At 42.3% G+C, this 24,405-nt stretch overlaps 1 protein-coding gene across 3 annotated transcripts in view; it reads left to right on the forward strand.

Annotated features, from left to right (window-relative positions):
• TOM1 (target of myb1 membrane trafficking protein) overlaps positions 1 to 24,405 on the forward strand; it is a 532,535-nt gene that overhangs the window by 436,448 nt on the left and 71,682 nt on the right. For all 3 annotated transcript variants that reach the window (XM_073592626.1, XM_073592625.1, XM_073592627.1), the window contains exon 12: positions 12,785 to 12,860. In XM_073592626.1, the coding sequence (XP_073448727.1) occupies positions 12,785 to 12,860 (76 nt within the window). The remainder of the gene's footprint in view (positions 1 to 12,784; positions 12,861 to 24,405) is intronic.

Here is a 24,405-nt window from a genome sequence, read left to right on the forward strand (position 1 = left end):
CACTACTTTGTTCTGACATCTGTGCGACTTGTTCTCACATGGTTTTCACAGGTCGAATGACATCGCAAAGCAAAGTCGCGTGTAAATCGCGTGACCTTGGGGACGCAGCAGTGGAAACGCAGCCCCAGGAGCTTTGTTGGCCCTGGGCTTGGAAGGTTTCTGGAAGGTTGAACCAGCTCCCCTCCACTGTCTGAAAAACTGTCTGTAAGCCCTGGCCTCTCTGAATCCTTCTTTGGATCCCTTGTTAAACCGAAAGGGCTGCTGTGTCTTTTTCTCTTCTGTGGGATTAGGCCAGATATGCCGCCGGAAACCCGCTGAATTGCTGATTCTAAGTCTTCCTGAAGAGTAGCTTCCCGTCAAATGGAACCGAACACAGACTGTGCTGAGAAGCCTTATCGGCCGACCAGTGCTTCAACCATAAGGCTCTGCGGGCTGTGACAGAATGAGCCATTATCTTTACTGTCATCTTGACCTGGTCAACAGCCACTTTAGCCACAACTCTACAGCAGTCTTAAAAAACTGCAAAGGAGAAGAACTGCCACTTCCCAGACTTTCATCCATCCACCAGCTCCGCTACCCACACTCTAAGGCTGGATTCACTCCCATGCACTCCTAGCGCATTCCGCAGAACGTGTTCCATAGGAGACCATGATAAATGGACGGTAGTGCAAAATCGCAAAAAGCACCAAAAAATGCACAGGTGTGAACCCAGCCCAAGTGCTGCTGCCACAGGAGTGAGTGCTACCGCCGGTCTGCAGACTGCTGCAGCAAAACTATACAACCTTTTTAGGTCTAAGTTTATTTTGCGATCCATAGGATCCCTAAAAGAGACCGAATCCTCCAGCGGAAGCGTAATGTGGCAGGCGAATACACTTAATGAAGCATCCACCTTAGGCGTAGTGTCCCAAGGGATACAGCTTTGATACTCCATTATGCACATTGAGCTTCTTCTCAGGCTCCCCCCCACACACTCATCGTCAATTACTTTTTAATCTCAGAAATAAAATGGGAAGGAAGGTAACGATTTCTTTAAATACAGGTAGTATCTTTGCTGTTTCTTTGGAGGCGACAATTCTTCCTGCCACTTCATCGCATCTTTAACATCCTCCACCAAGGGGGGAACCAGTGCCAAAATCAAACGTATGCGATTCTGAGACCATATCAGCCTCAGATGGATCCGAATCACTATCGACTTCAGAGTTAAAACGCACTGAAAACACATGATCTGAATCTGCAGATGGTGAAGATACAGCAGGATTCCTTGAAACACTCTTTAAGCCTTCCTTGACTGCGTGCTTAATGTAGGATTTAACCTGGCATGCTTTCGCTGCATTGTCCTGAGCCGTCTGATGTCTTGACCTCTCTTGGCTTGGGTCCGAGCGACTAAAGTGAGGTAAGAGCGAGGGAGATCTGGAATGCTGTGACAACAGGCGTCTATCCAGCTGCATGCGCCTCTGCGATATGTCATGTCTAGTCCCTTCTTTACTCTTTTGAGGCTGGAATGCTGATTTGGAACCTCTTTGCCGTAGTTTAGCTCGCAGTGGGCCCTTCTCTCTGTAAAACACAGAGAATGTGCTCTCTTTTAAAAAAACAAAAAAAAAAAAAAACAAAAAAAAAATAAATACAATTAAAATAAAATTCTCCAAATCTTCAGCGCTAAGGCAGCTAGGCAGGCAGGCAAAATTCCCCAGTCCTAGAAGGTACAGGATAATAAAAATACTTTGACGGTCAAGTAACACAGCAGTAAGTAATGAGAGACCTGGAAGGAGGCTTACCAGAGCAGAGTAGCAGCTTGACCAGCTGGAGACTTAGATCAACCTAGAGGACAGAGACTGCTGCAAATCAGCAGTGAGCATTCTGATGTTTGCTAGGCAAACCAAAGAGGAAGCTACCTCTGACCTCAACTCCGAGCTTCCTGAAAGGAGTACATGTGGAGGCGGTGAACTACAAGTCCCAGCGAGCCAAACCACTGCCTGAACACACAAAAACATGGAAGGAGTGAGTGCCAGCACCTGCCTAACAAAGGTATATACAGTCATTTATACTGCCAGTGACCTTTGCCGGAAATACACAGTCATTTATTCTGTACCATACAATCCCAGCACCATGGGAACCCACCACCTCAGGAGATTTACAGCCTATATGGGGGGTCTTCTGAACCGGGAGAGGTTGAACCCGACAGGATGGATGGATGAAGAAGAAAAAAAATAAAATAAATAAAAATAAGCTTTAAAAGGCGTCCGGAGCGAGGTTGAAAAAAGAACACTAGCGTGGGCAGACAGCCGCCCTTTTATGGGCTAGAAAGGAGGTGGTCCTGGAGGGGTCAGGGGGGGTGGAGCTGACCCATAGTAGGCTGACATGGGGAGGTCCAGGAAAGTGAGTTATGGTCAAATTCAGTAAATACTTACCTACCCAATTTTTATTTATTTATTTATTTCAGGTACTTGTGTAACGCCGTCAATTTACGCAGCGCTTTACATATACATTGTACATTCACATCAGTCCCTACCCTCAAGGAGCTTACACTCTAAGGTCCCTAACTCACATTCATACCTATTAGGGAGAATTTAGACAGGATCCAATTAACCTACCAGCATGTCTTTGGAGTGTGGGAGGAAACCGGAGTACCCGGAGGAAACCCACGCAGGCACAGGGAGAACATGCAAACTCCAGGCAGGTAGTGTTTTGGTTGGGATTCGAACCAGCAACCCTTCTTACTGCTAGGTGAAAGGGCTATCCACTACACCACTGTACCCAATCTATTGTTGCTTGCAACCTGCTTGCCCTCCAGACACTTGCACTACTAGGAATGTACGCACTGCAACTACTCTTTAATCTTGGCCCTGGTGCCTGGGTCTCCAAAACTCGGGTACCTAGCAACACTGCCAGCTCCTTTTACCTCTTCCTTCTCCATACTAATGTTTAATGCACTACATACTTTGCTAATTTATGGAGTGGGTGTTTGGCTTCAAATGTGTATACATGTCGAGTGTTTCAATGTCCAAACAAGAGACCAACAATACTCACTTGCACAAACAAGAAGCTCCCAAATACTTTCTTCCTCTTCTGGGTTGCTTTGGCCCTCAGTGTGACTTGAGTCAGGGTATTTGACATCTGTGCTGGGTCCAGGAGCCAGATCCCATGCCTCCAAAACAACATCCTGGTTGAGCTCACCACACTCTTTCCTCTAAAAAAGAAACAATACACCATACATTAAGCCACCCCAAGTCCCATCTGTTTCTAGCATCCATTTTGCTTCATTAGTTGACCAACCTTGCACTTGGTCTGCTGTCAATGTTTGCTCCTGACTTGTTGACTCCACCATGCTGCACTATGGTTGTTTTCCTGTGAAAAATGCATAGAAAAGGGATGGTGATGTCATTTTACAGAGGGAAAACACTGGACAAGTGCCAGCATTTAAAAAGTCCAGTAGTTGCCCCCCACGCCTCTTGTCTCCTATGGGAAAGGGGATATATGATGATTATCCTAACAAGCATGACTCTGTGTGACTGTGATCCTCAGGCCCTCATCTAACTATGTCTACACTGGCAAGGCAATGATGAGGCAGGCAGCAACCAGAAAGTGTTCTTTACCCCTTAAGTTCTGACCTAAGCCCATGGCCTTTGGCCCACTTAAAAGCACCCTTGTCGGTGGCTAAATTAGTGTTTTTTAAGTTGTCACTTATGTTTTTAGGGGGGAAGATGCCCTTGTTGCCTCCTTTGTGGGGTCCGAGCGAAGGTAGCCTCCCTTCATGCATTGTGGTGGCTTGGCTGGTGCCTCCCTTTTTGGTGCCTCCCTGTTGAAAGAAGATTAAAAAATTAGTTACAATAATAAAGAAATGTCTAAAAACATGACCAAATAAGAATGTTCATATCTGCTTTATATTTACCTTCATCTTTCGAATACCAAGTCATACAAAGATTTTAGATAACCTTTATATATAATTCTCTAGAGCTACTTGAAGAAAGAACATATATAGACAGCTAATTTACACATATACATATTGGTTGGATACAAATATTGCTTACTTTTATTTTTATGATGTATGTACTCCATCTGGTCTTGCTCACAAGAGATCAGACTATTGTTTTATGATTTGATCCTTTGATCGTTCCACCGAAAAATCACTGCAAAATAGCGATGACCTTCTTCAAAATGCTGTCCTTTCAGCTGTTGGGCCTTTCGTAATTGCGCAGCTTGCAGTCATAATCGTGCTTCTATAGGATGCGCACCATATCCACCATCTCATCCTTGCTCATGGGAGTTGCTTTGTGCCTCCTATGAGCTCCACCACCGCGGGGCTGCCTGGAATCCGCCATGTTGTCCCTCCCGAATATTCCGCCATGTGTCGCATGCAGAAGACAGATGGTCACGCCCCAGCGTCATGACGCACTCAGAGCAGCGTTTCACGCATGCGCAGTGCATATAAAGCCATAATGCAAGGTCAATGGAATGGTCGTAGAAACAATCTTGGAGTAGAGGAAGACCGATTAAAATCGCCAACACACGAAAGGAGCAAGAAAACTAAGGGACAATTGGAAATTGGGGCATAGGTAGTTAGTGGCCTATACTGCTTAGATTGAGGCCTAGATTGGGACCAGCTTATGAGTTAAGCCAGACATTGTTTTGACTTGTGTTCTGTCTTGCGGGCATCATATCATTTATCATGACAGATAAATTTACTACGCCTGATTTTTTTGCCCCAATTATTTGACCTGTACTGGGGGCTGCCCTGTCTCTGGAAGGTCAAGAGTCGAGACTACTCAAAATCTTAAGAAAGGCAGCGTTGGACAAAACTGCTTGAGTTGATGAAGCCTTTGTACCCTAGGGCAGACATCAGCTATGTCAAGAACAAAATATCAAACCTGAGGAGTACTTTTAAAAGGGATCTCAAAGGTCATGGACTCAGATCTGGAGCATCAGCAGATGATATATATGTCCCCAGTCTGTGGTATTACCACAGCCTGCAGATTTTGACTGACCAGACAGAACCCAGGCCATCGCTCTCTACACTCCCTTCGACATCTGCTGAGGCCACAGCTCCTGAGGTCCACACAGGTCCTGCTGCACAGGATGAAAATATGGAGGAGCCCAGCCTGACCCAGGTATAGTATTGTTGAACATATTTGTATCCAAAAATACGATAACAAGACATTATTACAATATTTCTGCCTTAACAAAGTGGTTTCCATATCAATAGACAGTAGTGACCAAAAATGATTTGAACAAGAATAAAAAATGCTGGGTTTAGAATGATAGTCTCTTCTGTTTGTCCACATTCAATTTGCAACAGTGAGGAGATCAAAATTGTGTGTGATGACCAAACCCTAACCAAAAATTTTAATTATGTCCCATTTTCAAAAACAGGAAAGTGTCAGTCAGGAGGGAGCCCATGGCCTGCAGCCAGATGGAGTCCCAGATCCCTCCCCTACGCCCTCCTGCTAAAAGGGCCAGGAAGTGCAGGAATCTGGACGAGGCCACAGCTGCCTTCCTCAGCCACGCCACTACTGCCATCCAGACAGACCCAGATGCGGCTTAGGCATTTGGGTGTCTGACGGCAAATAAATTAAGGAAGATGGATGTTGAGCAAAGGAGAATGTGTGAGGAACTCATCCTGCAGCTGTTCAACAAGGGAGAGGGGCCAAATTTTTGAAAAAACACACATTTTGGATTTTGAGGCCCCACCTCCACAGCCACCCCACCCACCACAGAAGCATGGCGGACAGTGGCAATACCAGCCACAAGACCCCCAACAAGGCTGCTGGACTGGGGATTTTCAGCCCTTCACCAATTACTAATTTCCTTTTTTTTTTGTTTTGGAATAATGATTTTATTTGTTTTCTATATTTTTGTATGCATAGAATGCATTTTTTTGTTAAGTTCTGTATATTTGGATGGCAGATGGCATCTCTAATTTTTTTTTTTTTTAATGCACAATAAAAAAAAAATGTAGAATAGTACTTGGCTATGTTTTTTACTTCAAATGACAATTTGGGAGTAGGCAGTTACATTTAAAAAAATACTAAGTAAAGTTAACAAGGGACACCAACATAGTTGTATCTTTGATCTTAAAAACTACGGGATAATAGTGTTGTGGTAACTTGCCCAAAAAAAACAAAAACGAGCATAATAATAATAATCTTGATATCACTAGAAAAAAAAATCCTTTTAAAATACATTTGGCAGAACTCCATCAGTATCACCAGCAAAGCAGCTTCATTATTATCCCATTAAAGAAGAAGAGAATGTGCGCTGCATTGCGACATTTCATAATTTGCTGCGTCACGAATGTTAATTCTCCATTACGAATCCTAATTCGCATCCTATTCGCATATATGTGAACTGAGCCTTAGGACAGCACCCTACTGTTTAGTCAGTGACAGCAGGTGCACAGTAACTTGTGTTATCAGCGGTGCCACCATGACACAGATTTATTGAGCATAGTCTGTTATTCCTGCACAGTATGGCGGGGGCATGGGTCCTTAGATAATGTATGCGTCAAGGCACTGGGCTTAATCACATTCATATACAAGGATGTAGGTGGTGGAAAGTTGCTTGAAGTATGCTTCTTCAACAGACATTTCTTATGTTCTTATATTTTGTAAAGGGGGCTTATATCTTCACTATAGCTCAGACCTAGTCAATGTATGTTCTGTTGTCTAGTCTTTCAGCATGCACTCGAGTCTTCATATAGTTTTCTTTAATGATATGTATTTTGCATTCTACGTACAGAAATGAGCACAAGTATCTGAACCAACTAGATGGCTTATTTAACCGAAAAAATCACCCTGTTACATTGGCCACACGGGCTTTAGGGGCATTTGTATGTTCTTAGTTGATAAAGGAGTCACTAGGGTTTTTTTTTATAATTGATATTGATTCTTTAAAATCAGTCCTGTATAGCTTTGAGCTGCTAACTTCTTATTTGGCTTTGGACTTTTCCTACTGCTTGGTCTCCTGCATTTGTTTTCTCTCTGAGAATTTAATATAACAGGGTCCACCATGTCTTTGATTGTCACCCCTGTAGGAGGAGAGGTCTCTGTTTTTTTTTGTTTTTTTTTTTTAATGCCCCTCCCTAGTCTGTTAAGTTCATGCTAAACATCTCATTCTGTCCTAGATGATGATTTGGAAAATCCCAAGTGACTTATCAGTAACCCTATTTTCATGAGTCTTCCAGGACAACAGGATTCCCACCCTTGTGTTATGTTTTTTTTTCTGTTTGTGTTTTGTTCCTGTTTCGTCCTTCAGTTCTTGTTGAGAACTGACCAGTTCAGCAGAAGGGTGTTTTGTTAGTTTTGTTAAAGTGTATTTGGTGACCTGTTTTCCTGTTCCTGTTGGAGGAGATGCTATTTCTTATTGTAGAGCTGCACGATTAATCATTAAAGAATCGAAATCATGAATTTACCCCCCTTCCGATCTTACAGCAGCATTTCCCAGATGTAAGGATTAAAGAGAGTTCTCTGCTCACTTCTGACAGCTGACAAAAAAATAAAATCCAGGAAGCCTGCCAAATTTATGACTTCGGAGATAGATACATTGTAACATTTTATTCTTGGATCAAAGGAATGAACTTCGTTCTGTAAATCTGGTTTAACCACTTAAGGACTAAACCTTTTTCCTGACACTTGTTTCTTACAAGTAAACCACTTCCATACCGTGCCTATTCTGGCACTCCTCTCCTACATGTAAAAATCATATTTTTTTTGCTAGAAAATTAAGCAGAACCCCCAAACATTATGTTTTTTTAAGCAGACACCCTAAGGAATAAAATGGTGGTCGTTGCAACTTTTTATCTCGCACAGTATTTGCGCAACAATTTTTCAAACGTGTTTTTTTTGGGGGGGGGGGACAGTTTCATAAATTAAAAAATAACAAAACCGTAAAGTTAGCCCAATTTTTTTATATAATGTGAAAGATGATGTTACGCCGAGTAAATAGATACCCAACATGTCACGCTTTCAAATTGCGCACACTCAGGGAATGGCGCCAAACTTCGGTACTTAAAAATCTCCATAGGCAACGTTTTATCATTTTTTTACAGGTTACCAGTTGAGTTACAGAGGAGGTCTAGTGTTAGAATTGTTGCTCGCGCTGTAACGGACGCGGGGATACCTCACATGTGTGGTTTGAGCAGCATTTACATATGTGGGTGGGACATGTGCGTTCGCTCCTGAGCGTGATCTACCGGTGACACGGGCATTTAAAAAAATATATATATATTGTTTATTTTACTTTATTTTTTTTTTATTTTTACACTTTCTCTTTTACTTTTTTCTTTTTGATCACTTTTATTCCTATTACAAGGAATGTAAACATCCCTTGTAATAGGAATGATGTGTGACAGGTCCTCTTATGGAGAGATGCGGGGTCAAAAGGACCCCACATCTGAAGAGATGTGGGGTCCTTTTGACCCCGCATCTCTCCATAAAGAGGACCTGTCACGCACCATTCCTATTACAAGGGATGTTTACATTCCCTGTAATAGGAATAAAAATGATCAAAAAAAAAAAGTCCAGGCAGGAAAGCATGAGATCAAAAAAAAATTCATGATCTCATGCTTACCAGCCGCGATCGTTTGTTTACTATCGTGGGCTGGACGTTACGTCGTAACGCTGCGCCCGGGCATCTGACGGTCGTAGAGATGACTGGTGACCATCTGGTCACTGGAAATCTCTATGGTCATCATCCGGCAGTGGCCGATTCTTTCTCTGGGTCCCTGATGGCATGGGAGAGCCCAGAGAAGCACCGGATGGCAGCGGGAGGGGGGTTGTCCCCTCCCGTCGCCTGTAAGAACGATCAAGCGACGGAACTGCCACTATGATCATTCTTATGGTGCACAGAATCACTGGCTGAAAACAAGGATATCTGATGCCTGTAGCTGCAGGCATCATTCAGATATTCCCACTGAAAGTCAAGGCCGTCATATGATGGCCTTGGACTGGAAGTGGTTAATATTAGTATTTTTTTTGCTAGAAAACTACTTGGAACCCCCAAACATTATATATTTTTAGCAGAGACCCTAGAGAATAAAATGGCGGTTGTTGCAATATTTTATGTATTTTATTTGCGCAGCGTTCTTTTAAATGCAATTGTTTTGGAAAAAAATATACGTTTAATGTCTTATAAAAAAAACGAAACAGTAGTTAGCCCAATTTTTTTGTATAATGTGAAAGACGATGTTACGCCGTGAGACTTGTGAGAGAATCGTGATCTTTATCCTAAGCACAAAAAAGTGATTCTCATTTTAGTCAGAATCGTGCAGCTCTAATATGTGGTGTTGGAGGAGTTACCAGTAAGTCTAACTCCAGATTTTAGCATTACAGTAGCCTGAGTCTGCTGACCCCAAGGTCCCTCAATTGCCTTACGCCGCGTACACACGAGCGGACTTCTCGTCGGACTGAACTCCGAAGGACTTTTCAACGGAGTTTCGACGAAAAGGACTTGCCTACACACGATCACACCAAAGTCCGATCCTTTCGAACGTGATGACGTTTGACCGGACTAGAATAAGGAAGTTCATAGCCAGTAGCCAATAGCTGCCCTTGCGTCGTTTTTGGTCCGTCGGACTAGCATACAGACGAACGGATTTTTGATAGGAATTGAGTCCGTCGGAAAGATTTGAAACTTGTTCTATTTCCAAGGTCCGTCAGATTTTTAGACAGAAAAGGTCAGATGAAGCCCACACACGATCGAATTGTCCGACTGATTCGTTCCGTCGGACCTTTGATGCAGAAAAGTCCAGTCGTGTGTACTCGGCATAAGTCTGCTAAAACCTTTCCTCTCCACTCCATAATCAACTTATCAAATTAATAATTATGTTCTGTCCTGTATGTACAGTGTGACACTGCTAGAGTCTGCAGTCATTTTTTGACTGGACTTATGCTTTTATCAATTTGTAATAAAGCCAATTTGATTTTAATACAGTCATTTCACTTTGTTGCCTCTGACAATTCTACATCCCTTAAAGTCCTATGTGAATAAATAAAAGGCTCTGCCCCCTAGGTGTTCCTTTTTCTCCTTTTTCACTCTTCATATTATATTATGTACTGTAGATGATGATATTTTAAAGTCTTTGTATTTTTACATTGAGGAACATTATGCTCAGATTGTAGACACTGCTTTTCACGGATTGGTAAACCCTTGCCCATTTTTACTTCTGAAACACTCGGACTCTCCGAGATGCTCTCTTTATACCCAGTCACATTACTGACCTGTTGCAAAATGTTCTTTAAGCTTTTCCTTGTTAGTACCTTTTACGTTGCCAGCTTTTTGTTGCCCAGTCCCAACTTTTTTGAGACTTCTTGCTGCCTTCTATTTCAAGATTACCTTATTTTTTTTCTTAAAATGGTACATTTTCTCAATTTAACCACTTCAGCCCCGAGCCTCTTTTTTACACTTGTGTTCAAGTTAAAATCATTTTTTTTTTTTTTTGCTATAAAATTACTTGGAACCCCCAAACGTTATATATAATATAATATTTTTTTTTTTCTAACACTCTAGAGAATAAAATGGCGGTCGTTGTAATACTTTGTCACACCATATTTGCGCAGCGGTCTTGCAAGCGCTCTTTTTTTGGAAATAATACACTTTTTTGAATTAAAAAATAATACAACACTAAAGTTAGCCCAATTATTTTTTTTTTATATCGTGAAAGTTAATGTTACGCCGAGTAAATTGATACCCAAACATGTCACGCATCAAAATTGCACCCACTCGTGGAATGGCGACAAGCTTTTACCCTTAAAAATCTCTATAGGCAATTTTTTTAATTTTCTACAGGTTACCAGTTTTGAGTTACGGAGGAGGTCTAAGGCTAGAAATACTGCTCTCGCTCTAATGATTGCGGAGATACCTCACATGTGTGATTTGAACACCGTTTTCATATGCGGGCGCTACTCGCATATGCGTTTGCTTCTACGTTCGAGCTCGTCGGGACGTCACACTTTCAAAGTTTTTTTTTTTTCGTTTTTTTTTTTTTCGTTTTTTTTTTTTTTCCTTTTAGATTTTTTTTTTATTTTGACAGTTTAAAAAAAAAAATTTGGGTCATCTTTTTAAGGGAAAAAAAAAGGGATGACAGGACCTCTTAAATATGAGATCTGGGGTCAAAAATACCTCAGATCTCATATTTACACTAAAATGCAATAAAAATAAAAATTGAAAAAATAAATACATTTCTCCTTTTAAGAGCTATGGGGGGAAGTTCCGCCCTCCCATGCCATGGAACCATACAGAGGCCTCTTCCCCTCGGCAGCCAGGCATCCACGGGAGAGGACGCGATCATCTCCGCCGCTACTGGTGGGTCCGGTAAGTGGTGGAGACGACCGGAGAGCGACGAAGGGGGGGCTCTCACGCTGCCGATATAAGTGATCTTGCGGTGAATCCACCCTGGAGACCACTTTTATCTTAAACAGAGAGGCAAGCCACTACCTGCTGCCATCCTAACCCTGGTATTTAGCGTCAAAGTACCGACATACGTGTATGGCAATTTGCATGAAGTGATTCAATATTTGTTCTGTTTTCTATTGTAAATAAAATATGGGTTTGAGATTTGCAAATCATTGCATTCTGTTCTTGACACGCAAAGGTATCCAACCTGTTCATTAAGGCTCATGAAATTAGAAGTAGTGCCTGGTGTTGTAAATCAAGGTTCTGTGAACTGAGAAACCCAAGACCAGTCATGTGAGATAGCTGAAGGTGAAAGTTGACCCCTTGTTAAAATATGAACATTGGTCATTGACGGGGAGTGAGACCTCCTTTTGGGTGACATCAAATTACACTCTTCTTGGTCTGTATTCTATTTCTGACTCCTCTCTGGCACACACGCACATCTTTCACAGGTCTCCTGCTGCTTTTCTGTCTGTATTGATCGCCTGTAGCTTCAAGGATTAGAACATTCATCTGAACCTAAATTATTTCTGCCTTTTTTTTTTCTGTCACGCTCATGCACGCATTCATTTTCATACAGCCACTTGTGTTCTTTCTAAACCTTGTTTTGCCACTGTCTGGTTCTCTGTTTGGACTTGTATCTGCCTCTGCTAACCATGCACCTTTCTGAGCTTTGTGGCTGGTGCAAGCACTTAAGAGCTTTTGTGCCTTTCTTTCTGATTAGCGGCATGGTGGTGGGGATCTACTTTATACTGGAGGCCATTGTTAACAGCGGACCTCTCTCTGATGAGCATTTCTATGATCGGATTGACCTTCAACAACCTAAAATCCCTTCATACCGTGGATTGAATCCAACTGTGTACAGCAGCCTCAGGTTGCCTACTGACATGAATCCTACACAGCAATTTACATTTGGCTTGGAAGATTAGTATGATTGGGGTTTTCACTTGCTTAGAAATTAACTCTTGTGTTGCTGTACATTCAGGAAAGTTTTGCTGTGCTATTTGTGGTAAAACTTTCCTCCTGAGTCTATAGACCACTGCTTGATTTAACCCCATTCCGTCAAAGAACCTTGACAGCTTGTTTAACAGAAAAACAAGTGCTGTTTTGCACTATTAGTATGATAAAAAATATGAGGTTATGATAAAAATCCAAGGTTTCTTTTTGCTGAAATGTTCTGTGACTGTTTGTTGCACATCTATATATTGGAAGATGACACTTGTGGCCTTCTCCCACAGCTGTTCCTTTTGTCCTTATTTGCTAAGTTAACAGTCATTATGGATTATTATGCTTTTATTCTGTCTCTATTTTTATATCATATATTTTTATATACTTTTCACGTTCATCTATTTTCACCTCCTTGTAACTGTATATTTCTTGACAAACTTATCTCAATCAGTGTGAAGTATGAGGATCCACAAGCCGCAGATGGTCTTGCAGGAGCCCTGGATACTCGGCAGCAAAACACCGGAGCGGTATGTAATAATTCTAAACTTATCTGTAAAAGAATGTAACCCAGCAGGCCAGTATTTTCATGAAATTTAGTAGATCGGTGATTCCTATCTGGTGTGGTTGTCAGTTACAGAATGTATTTTTTTTAATACAAGAAGTGTAAGTACCCAAATTTGACCTGGTAACAGCTTCTTCTAATCCCTGTACAGCAGGGCTGGAGTGTGGGAGGAAGAAGCAGTACAAGGAACAAGTTGGTTGATGTGTGGATAGGAAGTGGCTAGATAAGAGAAAGCAGAGCGACACAAAGATGAGCTCATCACTGCACTACTTCTCCCTTTACTGGCCAATAACAGGCTGGGGCAGGTCCAGGATGACCTGCAATCTGAGGAAGTGGTTTGAATAATGCTGAACATCAGACTGATGACATTTAGCACCTAAAAGAAAGTATTGCTAGAGTCATATCTGTATTGAAGCAGATTTTTTTTTTGTTGAATATTTTAATTGTCGATTTGTATCTATTTGAATCTAATAATTTATTTGACTATTTTTATCAATTTAACTTTTATATCTTAACCACTTGCCGACAGCCCTATAGCACATTTATTGGTACAGAGCAGCTTCGCAGCGCAGGATCATATGTATATATATGTATGTGTATATATGTATATGTGATCCTGCACTTCCAGGTATTGGGTGTGAATGTGCGCCGCTGGAGGCTCGTTCCTACTGTAAATTTACATAGCGGGAGCTGATGGGTCCCACGGAGACTGTCAGCTGGCAGATGCTGATCTTTCTGTACACAGGCAAAATGGCAATCTGCCTATGTAAACAAGGCAGATTGTCATTCTGTCAGTACAGAAGGCATGGATCCTGTGTTCCTGTAAAGTTTTAACAGATCCATGTCTTCCACTAGTAAAAGCACCTCCCCCCACTACACTGAAACACCAGCTAGGCCCACAGTTAACTCTTTGATCGCCCCTGTTGTTAACCCCTTCCCAGCCAGTGTCATTAGTAGAGTGTTAGTGCATATTTTTAGCACTGATCACTGTATTAGTGTCACTGGTTGCCAAAAAAAGTCAAGTGTCAGGTGTCCCATTTGTCCGCCGCAAAATCGCAGTCCTGCTATAAGTCACTGATCACTGCCATTACTAGTAAAAAATATATAAAAATTACATAAATATATCCCGTAGATTGCAGACGCTTTAACTTTTGATTTTTTTTTTTTAACAAATATATGTAGCAGAATACCTATTAGCCTAAATTAATGAAAAACAATAGATTTTAACATTTTTTTTTTTTTTATTTTATATGTTATAGCGCAGGAAGTAAAAAAAAATATATTTTTTTTTAAATTGGTGGTTTTTTGTTTATAGCACAAAAAATAAAACAAAAACAGAGGTGATCAAATGGCACCAAAAGAAAGCTGTATTTGTGGGGGGAAAAAAAAACGTATTTTATTTGGGTACAGTGTCGCTCGACTGCACAATTGTCAATTAAAGTAATGCCATGTCGCATTGCATAAAATGGCCTGTGTAATTTTTTTTGTTTTTTTTTTACCATTCAGCTTGCAAAGCATTGCATCTGTGATCAGTAGACCCCGGATACAATGTCAGGCTCTTGCATACACTATAAACTAAAAAGGTGGTAATGAGTGCCATGGTAGTTCATTGAGAACTGTAAGCCGTCCACCATTATGGTAGACAGTATTTGTAGTTTATTCATTCACAGATCACTGTAAATAAATGTCCCAGCTGTGTGGGTGGATCTCTGCACTGCTATGCTGTTTTAAAACGTGACAGTGGGTGGTGGGGAGAAGAACCCCCGCCACTATCACGGTGGCGGATTGGGGGGGGGGATTCGTGGGGGTGCTACATTAGTAACATGTTACATGTTAAACCCTAAATTTGGGGGGTGAACAAGGGTGCTGCATTAGTAACATGCTACATGTTACCCTAAATACAATTGTAAAATGTGACCTGTTACTAAAGGTGAACGTGTCTTTTAATTGTATAGTACCAGGCACAGGACTTGTATTTTTAGATAATGGGTTATATTCAGCTACCTCCAGTTTATTGGATACTCACAACCTGCTAGGGCTGCCCTCAGAATGCACCATACAAACTCGCCTGCTCTGCGAGACACCAATGTTTTGCTAGTGTTTTTGGGTGATGGACTTGCCATTGATTTAACCATTCAGTTTTCTCTGAAGCTTCTATCAAGATCTGATTACTTACTGCCCTGGCCTTTCTAGCAGTTTTCGGATCAGTTCCCTTTTGTGTTTACCTTAAAGACTCTACCTGGACTCACTGCATAGGGCCAGCCTGTAATGTTTGCTTTGGGCACTGGATCCTGCGTTCAGCATTCACCTTGGCACGAAGTGCAAAATGTGTAGTTAGCTGCAGGGTGCATTACAGGTCCAAGGCCATGTCCCATTTCTGTCCTTCCCAGATCCTGAAGACCTCTTTAGGGGTATGCCCAATGTGACGCGCAAAGCTTGGACCTCTAATAGGCCAAGCATTATGCATAAGGTAAAACAGGTTTCACTATGTATTTACACTGGGTCCTGGCATTTTTTGCAGTTCTGTAGGCAGAGTATATGGGTGTTTTTTACTTTATTGCGGTAACTCCTGTGATTTTGTCTCCATTTCTCGCGTCAACAAATTAAACGTGGTTTTTCTTCCTCCTGTCCAGGTTCAGGAGGATGAGGCACCAGAGTCGAGCCCCCTGGATGGCTCGTCCTTGCCTATTTTTTTAGTCAAAAATGCACACAGCATGTTGCAGCAGTGCTGCTGCCATCTTCTACAGAGACTCAGCCACAGAAATTTGGTCAGTGCTGGCTTACAGCAGCTTCTATATCCAAACGCACACAACCTTCTCCACACTCCATAAATGTTAGTACCCCTTCGGGATGACCTCGCTAAGCAATGGTAGATTACTTTTGAAAGGGAGCTGAGACCAAAGGGCCAGAAAGCATGCATTCTGCAGATGGCCTGCAGGAAACTCTAACCACCACTCAGGGCGATGTCTGTTCCCTTGCCCTGGAGCAATAGTCTATTATGCTGCTCCTATAATCTGAATTTGGTTCCCTCTCATGCATGCAACATATGGCATGTCTGATAAAAAACGATTTCTCTGCCACTATGTTTGAATTATTTGGGAACCGCTATGCAATTTTAAAGCCTTCGGTTCCAGAGGTCAAAAACACTATGGGGACACTTGTGCGACACTGTACCCAAATAAGATTTTCCCTTTTTTCCCACAAATAGAGCTTTTTATTGGTGGTTTTTATTCTTTTTACTTTTTACTTTCTGCTGTAAAACATATCCAATAAAAAAAATGGAAAAAAATCAAATTTCTTCATCAATTTAGGCCAAAATGTATTCTGCTCTACATTTTTGGTAAAATAAAAACCCAATAAGTGTGTATTGATTGGTTTGCTCAAAAGTTATAGCATCTAAAAAAAACTATGGGATATTTTCTATTTCAATGTTTTTATTAAAGTTGTATGGAAAAAGAGAGAGTATACAACTCGTATCCAAACAATAAAATCAAGATAGAGATAAGCTAAAGTCCCACAACACAGGTGGGTGATATCATTATATCAATTACAGGCATTACCAGAAAAATAATGTATTGTCATATCAACTACAATCAATAGTTAGGGTGGTTCAGCTTGTGTCTATCAGGGCGCTTGGAACAACCACGCAGGGGACCGAAGAAAAACAAAAAAAAAAATGGCTCAGCATCTCCATAACCCACAGGCCAGCCGACGTAGGTCACTAATGCTTTCAAAAACTCCATACCAAATAGCAAATATGGAAACCATATAAGTCTAAATAAGAAAAGAGAAAGGGAAGAAAGAAAACAAGGAGGGGGGAGGGAAAACCAAAAGAGGTCCGTTACAGGCCCACTGCGCCTATCTGCACTCTTCAAGCATCTGAGGGTTGGAGGTATTTAAGCCAAGGGTCCCAGACACAATCAAACCTAGCGGATCTGTCTTTCAGTATACTTTCCAGCTTTTCATGTAACATGATCCATGTCAGCTTAGGTTTCATAACTGCCAACTGCCATCTACTACCGATTTCTTCCAGGCAGTTGCTATAGGGATTTTTGCCACAAGAAACCTGAAAGAGATAAGAGTCTGGGTATGTTTGGGGATTTCAGATAACTGCTCATTGAGGGGGGCCACTCTGGGGTTCTTTACTATGTTTACATGTGTCACCAAATAGATCGGCGTATGGACGCTCACATACTAACCTTGACACATGACCACCAGATATGAAACCTCGTGCTGGGCTGACCACATCCCCTAAAGCACAAGAGTTAGTGTCCGGATACATTTTTGAAAGACGATCTGGGACAAAATACCATTGAGACAAGACAGTCCGCTGTCACCAAAGCCATATTCATAATGCTCTTATAATGTCCTTGTGGACCAGGACCACCAATAAGGTTAATTTGATCTCCTCCCCTAAATCTCGTTCCCATGCCAACATATAGGGTAATTTTCCAGTTGGATAAACAAATAATTTGTAGAGCATCAAGATACACCCTCTCTGAGTCTCACCACGAAAACATCTAGACTCATAGGCCGCATGTGTCGTAATATCATCCGTAGCTTTCTGCACCGATCGCAGAAAATGCAAAATCGCTTGCAATTGGAAGTTCTCAATCGGAGGCACTGTACTAATGACACTGGCTGGGCAGGGGTTAACATCAGGGGTGACCAAAGGGTTAACTGTGCCTGACCAGTGTTTTTCTAAACTGTGGGAGGTGCTTTTACTACGTAAAGACGTGGATCCTGTTTTGCAGAGACACAGGATCCATGCCTTCCCTCCTGTCAGAGTGGCGATCTTCCTTGTTTACATAGGCAGATTGCAGTTCTGTCTCTCTGGCTGATGATCAGTGGGTGCTGGAGGACATCAAGTCTGCGGTACATGCTGATCCACTCCTGCTGTGTGTAATCACAGCAGAAGCGAGCCGCCAGCGGTGCCAATTCGCGCCCCCTGCCCGGAAGTGCAGGATCGTGTGTAATCATACATGTAGTAAAACTGCTTTAGGTTGCCAAGTGGTTTAAAAGAAATGGACAGTCCGGATAGCGGATCTGCCATTTTGGTACTCAATAAACCCCTCATAGTTTCAGATGAGGATGTTCCTTATGTAAAGTGTACCTAAAAGCAGTGGCGGCCCATGCATTATGGGCGCCGCCCCCCCCCGGCACCTCCCCCGCCCTCCCTATTCATGTACTCTGCCCCTTTCAGGACTCCAGACACATGAAATACTATGGCGGGGGTGTGTATTTTGAAGCACGTGATAGACAGGTGTGTGGCTTTCCTAATCAAGTCCAATCAGTATAATCAAACACAGCTGGACTCAAATGAAGGTGTAGAACCATCTCAAGGATGATCAGAAGAAATGGACAGCACCTGAGTTAAATATGAGTGTCACAGCAAAGGGTCTGAATACTTAGGACCATGTAATATTTCAGTTTTTCTTTTTTAATAAAGCTGCAAAAATGTCAACAATTCTGTGGTTTTTTTTGTCAATATGGGGTGCTGTGTGTACATTGAGGAAAAAAAATGAACTTAAATGATTTTAGCAAATGGCTGCAATATAACAAAGAGTGAAAAAATTAAGGGGGTCTGAATACTTTCCGTCCCCACTGTATGTGAGATCTTACTGAGTTTAAGGTCATCTTTAGAAGGTGAGAGTGTACCCTTAGGGGTGGTGGTAGATTTCATCTGAGCACAAGATTTGTTCAATAAATGATTTAAAGGAACATGATCTTTTATATATGGGACACAGCAATCTGGTGGTGCGCTGATTGCAAAGAAGGATGATGCTATAGTTTCACGTTCATCATTGTGTTTGAAACATTAGAATTGTTTTCCACTTAATGAACACTGTCAATAAGTTTGATAGTTGTGCACTGATTCATTATTATTGTTTATGCACAGGATTTTGTTTGCTAATCACAATAATTTATGATTTTTATATGCATGTTTAGTGCAGGACATTTCTTTAATTTTAGGTGTTGATTTGTATATTGGAATTTGTACTTAACGCTTGAAGATTGATTTTATTTACATATCATACCTTGTGCTCAAGATTCTTTTTTGTGATATTAATAGAGAACATGAACCTGCCTTTGAGGACCCTACTATCTGAGAACAATTACAGCTGATGCCATGAAGATTGTGGCCAAAGCTTGGTCCTTCTATGGACAGTCCTACATATTGGGGTAGGGAGTTCCAAAGGATGGGAGAAGCTCTGGAGAAATCCTGGAGGCGAGCATGGGAGGAGGAGAAAAGAGAGCTAGAGCGGGAGGTCTTGGAAGGACCGTAGAGAGCGCTTGGTTGGTGTTTTGAGACTAGGTTAGTGATGTAGCTGGGGGCAGAGTTAAAGCGGAGTTCCATCCAAAAATGGAACTTCCTCTTTAAGGGAAGGTGACCCCCTGACATGCCATAATTGGCATTTATTTTTTTTTGGGGGGGGGGGGGGCGCGCATACCCTCTTTTTAGAGGGTTCCAGCTCCCACTTCCTCCCGGCGCACTGCGGCACCGGAAGGGAGATCACCTTTCCCCCCCTCCCTCTCAGCAATCATCTGGGACCCGTCGCAGGTTCCAGATGATTGCCTGGCCAGTCATGGCGCGCTGCGCGGCTCGCACATGCCCAGTGGGTGCCCGGCTGTGAAGCCACAGCCGGGTGCCCACAGTTACATTGCCGGTGCCGCAGAGAGGAGGGGGAGACGAGCGGGACTTCGTTCCCCTACATCGCTGGACCCTGGGACAGGTAAGTGTCAGATTATTAAAAGTCAGCAGCTGCAGTATTTGTAGCTGTTGACTTTAATTTTTTTTTTTAAGCGGCACTCCGCTTTAAGGATGGCTTTGTGAATTGTTAGTACTTTGAATTTCATTAGTTGGGTGGGTGGAAGCCAGTGGAGGGACTGGCAGAGAGGGGTGGAGGACACTGAATGGTTGGTAAGGTGGATTAGTCTTGCAGTGGCATTCATTATGGACTGAAGGGGGGATAGTCTATGTAAAGGTAATCCAATGAGGAGGGAGCTGCAGTAGGCGAGGCGAGAGATAACTAGGGAGGGATTTAAGCTTGGTGGTGTCATTGGTTAAAAAGGGGCGTATTCTCGAAATGTTGCGGAGTCTAAGGTGGCATGATTTGGATGTGGGCCTGAAAATACAGTTCAGAGTCTAAGGTTACCCCTAGAACCCTGGCATGTGGGGATGGACTGATAGATGTGCCATTGATCTTGACAGAAGTCAGGGGAAGGGGCACGTGGGGGAGGAAATATTAAGAGCTCAGTTTTAGGTAGATTCAGTTTGAGGAAGTGGTGTGACATCCAGGCTGATATGTCTGTTAGTAAATCAGTGATGCATGAGGAGACTGATGGGGTTAGCTGAGGGGCAGAGAGATAGATTTGGGTGTCATTGGCATATAAATGGTAGCGGAAGCCATGGGAGGCCATCGGCTGACCCGGGGAGGACGTGTTGATTGAGAATAGCAGAGTGAGGTGAGATGGGTAAGATTCGAACCAACGGAGAGCGCAGCCATGGAAACCAAGCAAATTGAGTTTTTTGAGGATGAGGGGGTGGTCAACTGTATCAAAGGTAGCGGAAAGGAATAAGATTATGGAATAATGACCGTTGGTTTTGGCTGTTAGTCGTTTGTGAGTTTGGGGAGGGCAGATTCTGTGGAGTGCTGTGGGCGAAATCCAGACTTCAGGGGATCAAGAAGGTTATTCTCAATGAGGTGGCTGCTCAGTCAGTTGTAGACTAAATGTTCAAGTAGTTTGGAGGCAAAGGGGAGTAATGAGATGGGTCTCAGGGTGTTAAGTTTGGGGTCCAGTGAGGCCTTTTTTGGTATAGGAGTGACTGGCGCATGTTTTAGAGGGTTGGGGAAGTGGCCAGTAGAGAGGGAGAGGTTGAAGATTTGCGTTAGAGTGTAGGATAAAGCCAGAGGGTGACTGCAGTATTTGAGAAGCAACAGGGTCCCAGAACCAAATGGGGGTATCTGCCCAATACTGGACTTAAAATCTCTAAACAGATTTGTGTACCAAAATTCTGGATGGAATCAACAAGCTTTGTCATTGATTCTCTCAGACCAGAGAAATTTCTGGCATCAGTAGACATACAATATGTCTATCTACACATTCCCATTTTCCCCCATGCCAACATTTTCTTCATTTTAGTGTGGAAGACCAACATTTCCAATTTGTACTAGCATTCAAGCTCTCCTCTGCATCCCAAGTGTTCACAAAAATGCTTGCCCTTCTGTCTCTTCTACAAACCCGGGGCATTAATTTCACAGATAGTTCCTTCAATATAAACCACATTAATAGAGTGAAAAACATATTTGAAGAAAAATATATACATTTTAACCACTTCAATATACAGGGCTTTTATACACCCTTCCTTCCCAGACCAAATTTTAGCTTTCAGCGCTCTCACTCTTTGAATTACAATTACTCAGTCATGCTAAACTGTACCCAATCCAAATTTTTATAATTTTTTTCTCACAAACATAGCTTTCTTTTGGTGGTATTTAATCACTGCTTTTTTTTTTTTTTTTTTTTTTTGCATTATAAGTGAAAAAAGAGAGAAATTTTTGAAAAAAAACCCACTTTTTTTTAGTTTCTATTGTAAAATTTTGCAAATAAGTAATTTTTCTTCATAAATTTGGGCCAAAATGTATACTGCTACATATCTTTAGTAAAAATAACCCAAATTAGTGTATATTATTTGGTCTCTGTGAAAGGTATGGAGTCTACAAGCTATGGTGCAAATCATTGAAAAATGATCACATCTGATCACACCTGATGTACTGAAGGCCTATCTCATTTCTTGAGGCCCTAACAAGCCAGGAAAGTACAAATACCCCCCAAATTACCACTTTTTGGAAAGCAGACATTCCAAGGTATTTAGTAAGAGGCATAGTGAGTTTTTTGAAGTTGTAATTTTTTCCCACAATTCTTGGAAATTTTTTTTTTTTTTGCACAAAATTGTCATAAGTTATTTCTCTCACACAGCACATGCATACTTGCAATGACACCCCAAAATACATTCTGCTACTCCTCCTGAGTATAGTTATACCACATGTGTGAGACTTTTACACAGCCTGGCCACATACAGAGGTCTAACATCCAACTAGCACCGTCAGGCGTTTTACGAGCATAAATTGCACATCTCATTTGATGACAACCTATCACACTTTTGAAGGCCCTGGAGCACCAGGTCAATGGAAACGCCCACAAAATGACCCCATTTTGGAAAGCTGATGTGTGAGACTTTTACACAGCCTGGCCACATACAGAGGCCCAACATTGAAGTAGCAGCTTCAGGCATTCTAGGAGCATAAATTACACATCTCATTTCTCAACCACCTATTACAATTTTGAAGCTCCTGGAGCACCAGGACAATGGAAACGCCCACAAAATGACCCCATTTTGGAAAGCTAACACCCCAACGTATAATCTATGAGGCATAATTAGTCTTTTGAATGGTTCATTTTTTTCCCGAAGTTTTTGGAAACTGTTGAAAAAAAATGAAAACGCATTTTTTTTTACACAAAGTTGTCCATTCATAAGATATTTCCAACACATAGCATGTACATAGCAAAATTGACACCCCAAAATACATTCCGCTACTCCTCCTGAGTATGGCGATACCACATGTGTGAGACTTTTACATAGTCTGGCCACATACAGAGGCCCAACATCCAAGTAGCACTGTCAGTTGTTCTAGGAGCATACATTACACACAAATTCCTGCCAACCTATCACATTGTTGAAAGCCCTTCATATTTCTAACACATAGCATGTACTGTACATACCAATTACAAACCAAAATACATTCTGCTGAGTAAAGGGTAAAGAAAAGATTACCTACAGTTTTAGTAGTGCAGTGGTCCACAGAGAAGAGCATCGGTCCAGGCAGCAGACAGGAACGTGGACAGCGACAGCAAAACAGGCAGCAGGCAGGAATAGTCAGTACAGGTAGAGATGTCAGCACAGCCAAAGCATTAGTCCAGATAGCAGGCAGGGATGTGGTCAGCAGCAGCAAAAGGATCAAAGGATCGTCCATGCAGCAGGCAGGAATACTGTCCATAGTTAGTACATGCAGCAGGCAGAGGTATGGTCAGCACAGCCAGAGTATTTGTCCAGGGAGCAGGCAGTACCATCAAGCTTAGGGCATCGGTCAGGAAAGAATGGGGACAGGGGTAGAGGCTTCTCCCACCCAAATCGCTTTGAAGCCTCCGGGCAACCAGACCCTGTTATGGGAACACAGAAAACCAAAAACTGGTTTTCTGAACTCCGAACACTATTCTGGAGCCCCTCACATATGTGAGACCCCTGTGTAGCAGGGTGAAAGATCAATCCAAGGGGCAGGCAAAAACATGGTCAACAGGCCGAGGTCAGTGCAGGTAAAAGGCAGAAATAGACGGTAGGCAGAGGCATAGTCGATACAGTCCAGGGTCTGTTCAAGTGAAAGGCAAAAACATGGCGGAAAAACAATGCAGACGGTAGGCAGAGGCATAGTCGAGAAACAGGCCAGGGTCGGTTCACATGGAAGGCAATGATATGGTTGGTTGAGGAAGGGAAATATTCAGGACAGAAATTCAAAACGGGGAAATGGCAGTATTAGAAATATGGACTAATAATTTTCCAGAGTGTGATATCGCCTGAAACATTCTCCGATGCAAAGGCCAGGTTGGGAGGGACAGTCGGTACAATGGAAGCTGGTATCTTTCCTAAATCCTTTTTTGGTGCACACCCGACATTTTTTTTTGGCGTCGTCTTCCGGATCCTGTTGGTGGAATATGGTCCGGGAAATGGCGCTCATGTAGTCTGCTGACAGAATCGGAGCGAATGCTTTCTGGGGGGGATACTTGCTGATAAATCAGGGCAGTGACAATGTCTTCAATAAACTTTATGAAGGTGGTGGGTGTTTCTGTTGATTTTTGGTAGATTATGAAAGAATTTAAAAGGGCCAAATGAAAAAAGTAAATTGCGACTTTTTTGTACCAGAATAAGAATTTTCTAGTTGAAAGATAGGGCTGCAACAACTGATCGTTTAAATCCACCCCCCCCCATGTATTTATTGTACTCAGTGATACAGGTAGGCTTGCGAACGGTACCGCGTCTTCTGTGAAGTTCCACCAAGGTGTCATCGTGGATGGTGGACATGATGTACACGTCTTTTCTATCCCTCCACTTCACAGCCAACACTTCTTCATTCCTCAAGCTTGTCGATTCCCCCCTTGGAATGTTTGTGGTGACAAGACACTGTGGGAAGCCCTTTCGTTTTTTTTCTTGTTGTACCACAGGCCAAAGTTTGTTTGAGATATAGGTGGCGGAGAAGGGGCAAACTAGTATAATAATTGTCCATATAAATATGGTACCCCTTTTGGAGGAGTGGGAATGCCAACTCCCAAACAATTTTCCCACTTATTCCCATGTACGAGGGACACTCAGGGGGCTGGAGCTGGGAATCTTTGCCTTCGTACACGCGGAATGCGTGCACATAACCGGTTGTGCTTTCACAAAGCTTGTTAAG

The sequence above is a fragment of the Aquarana catesbeiana genome, linkage group LG07 (genome assembly GCF_042186555.1).
Source record: "Aquarana catesbeiana isolate 2022-GZ linkage group LG07, ASM4218655v1, whole genome shotgun sequence".
Lineage (NCBI taxonomy): Eukaryota > Metazoa > Chordata > Amphibia > Anura > Ranidae > Aquarana > Aquarana catesbeiana.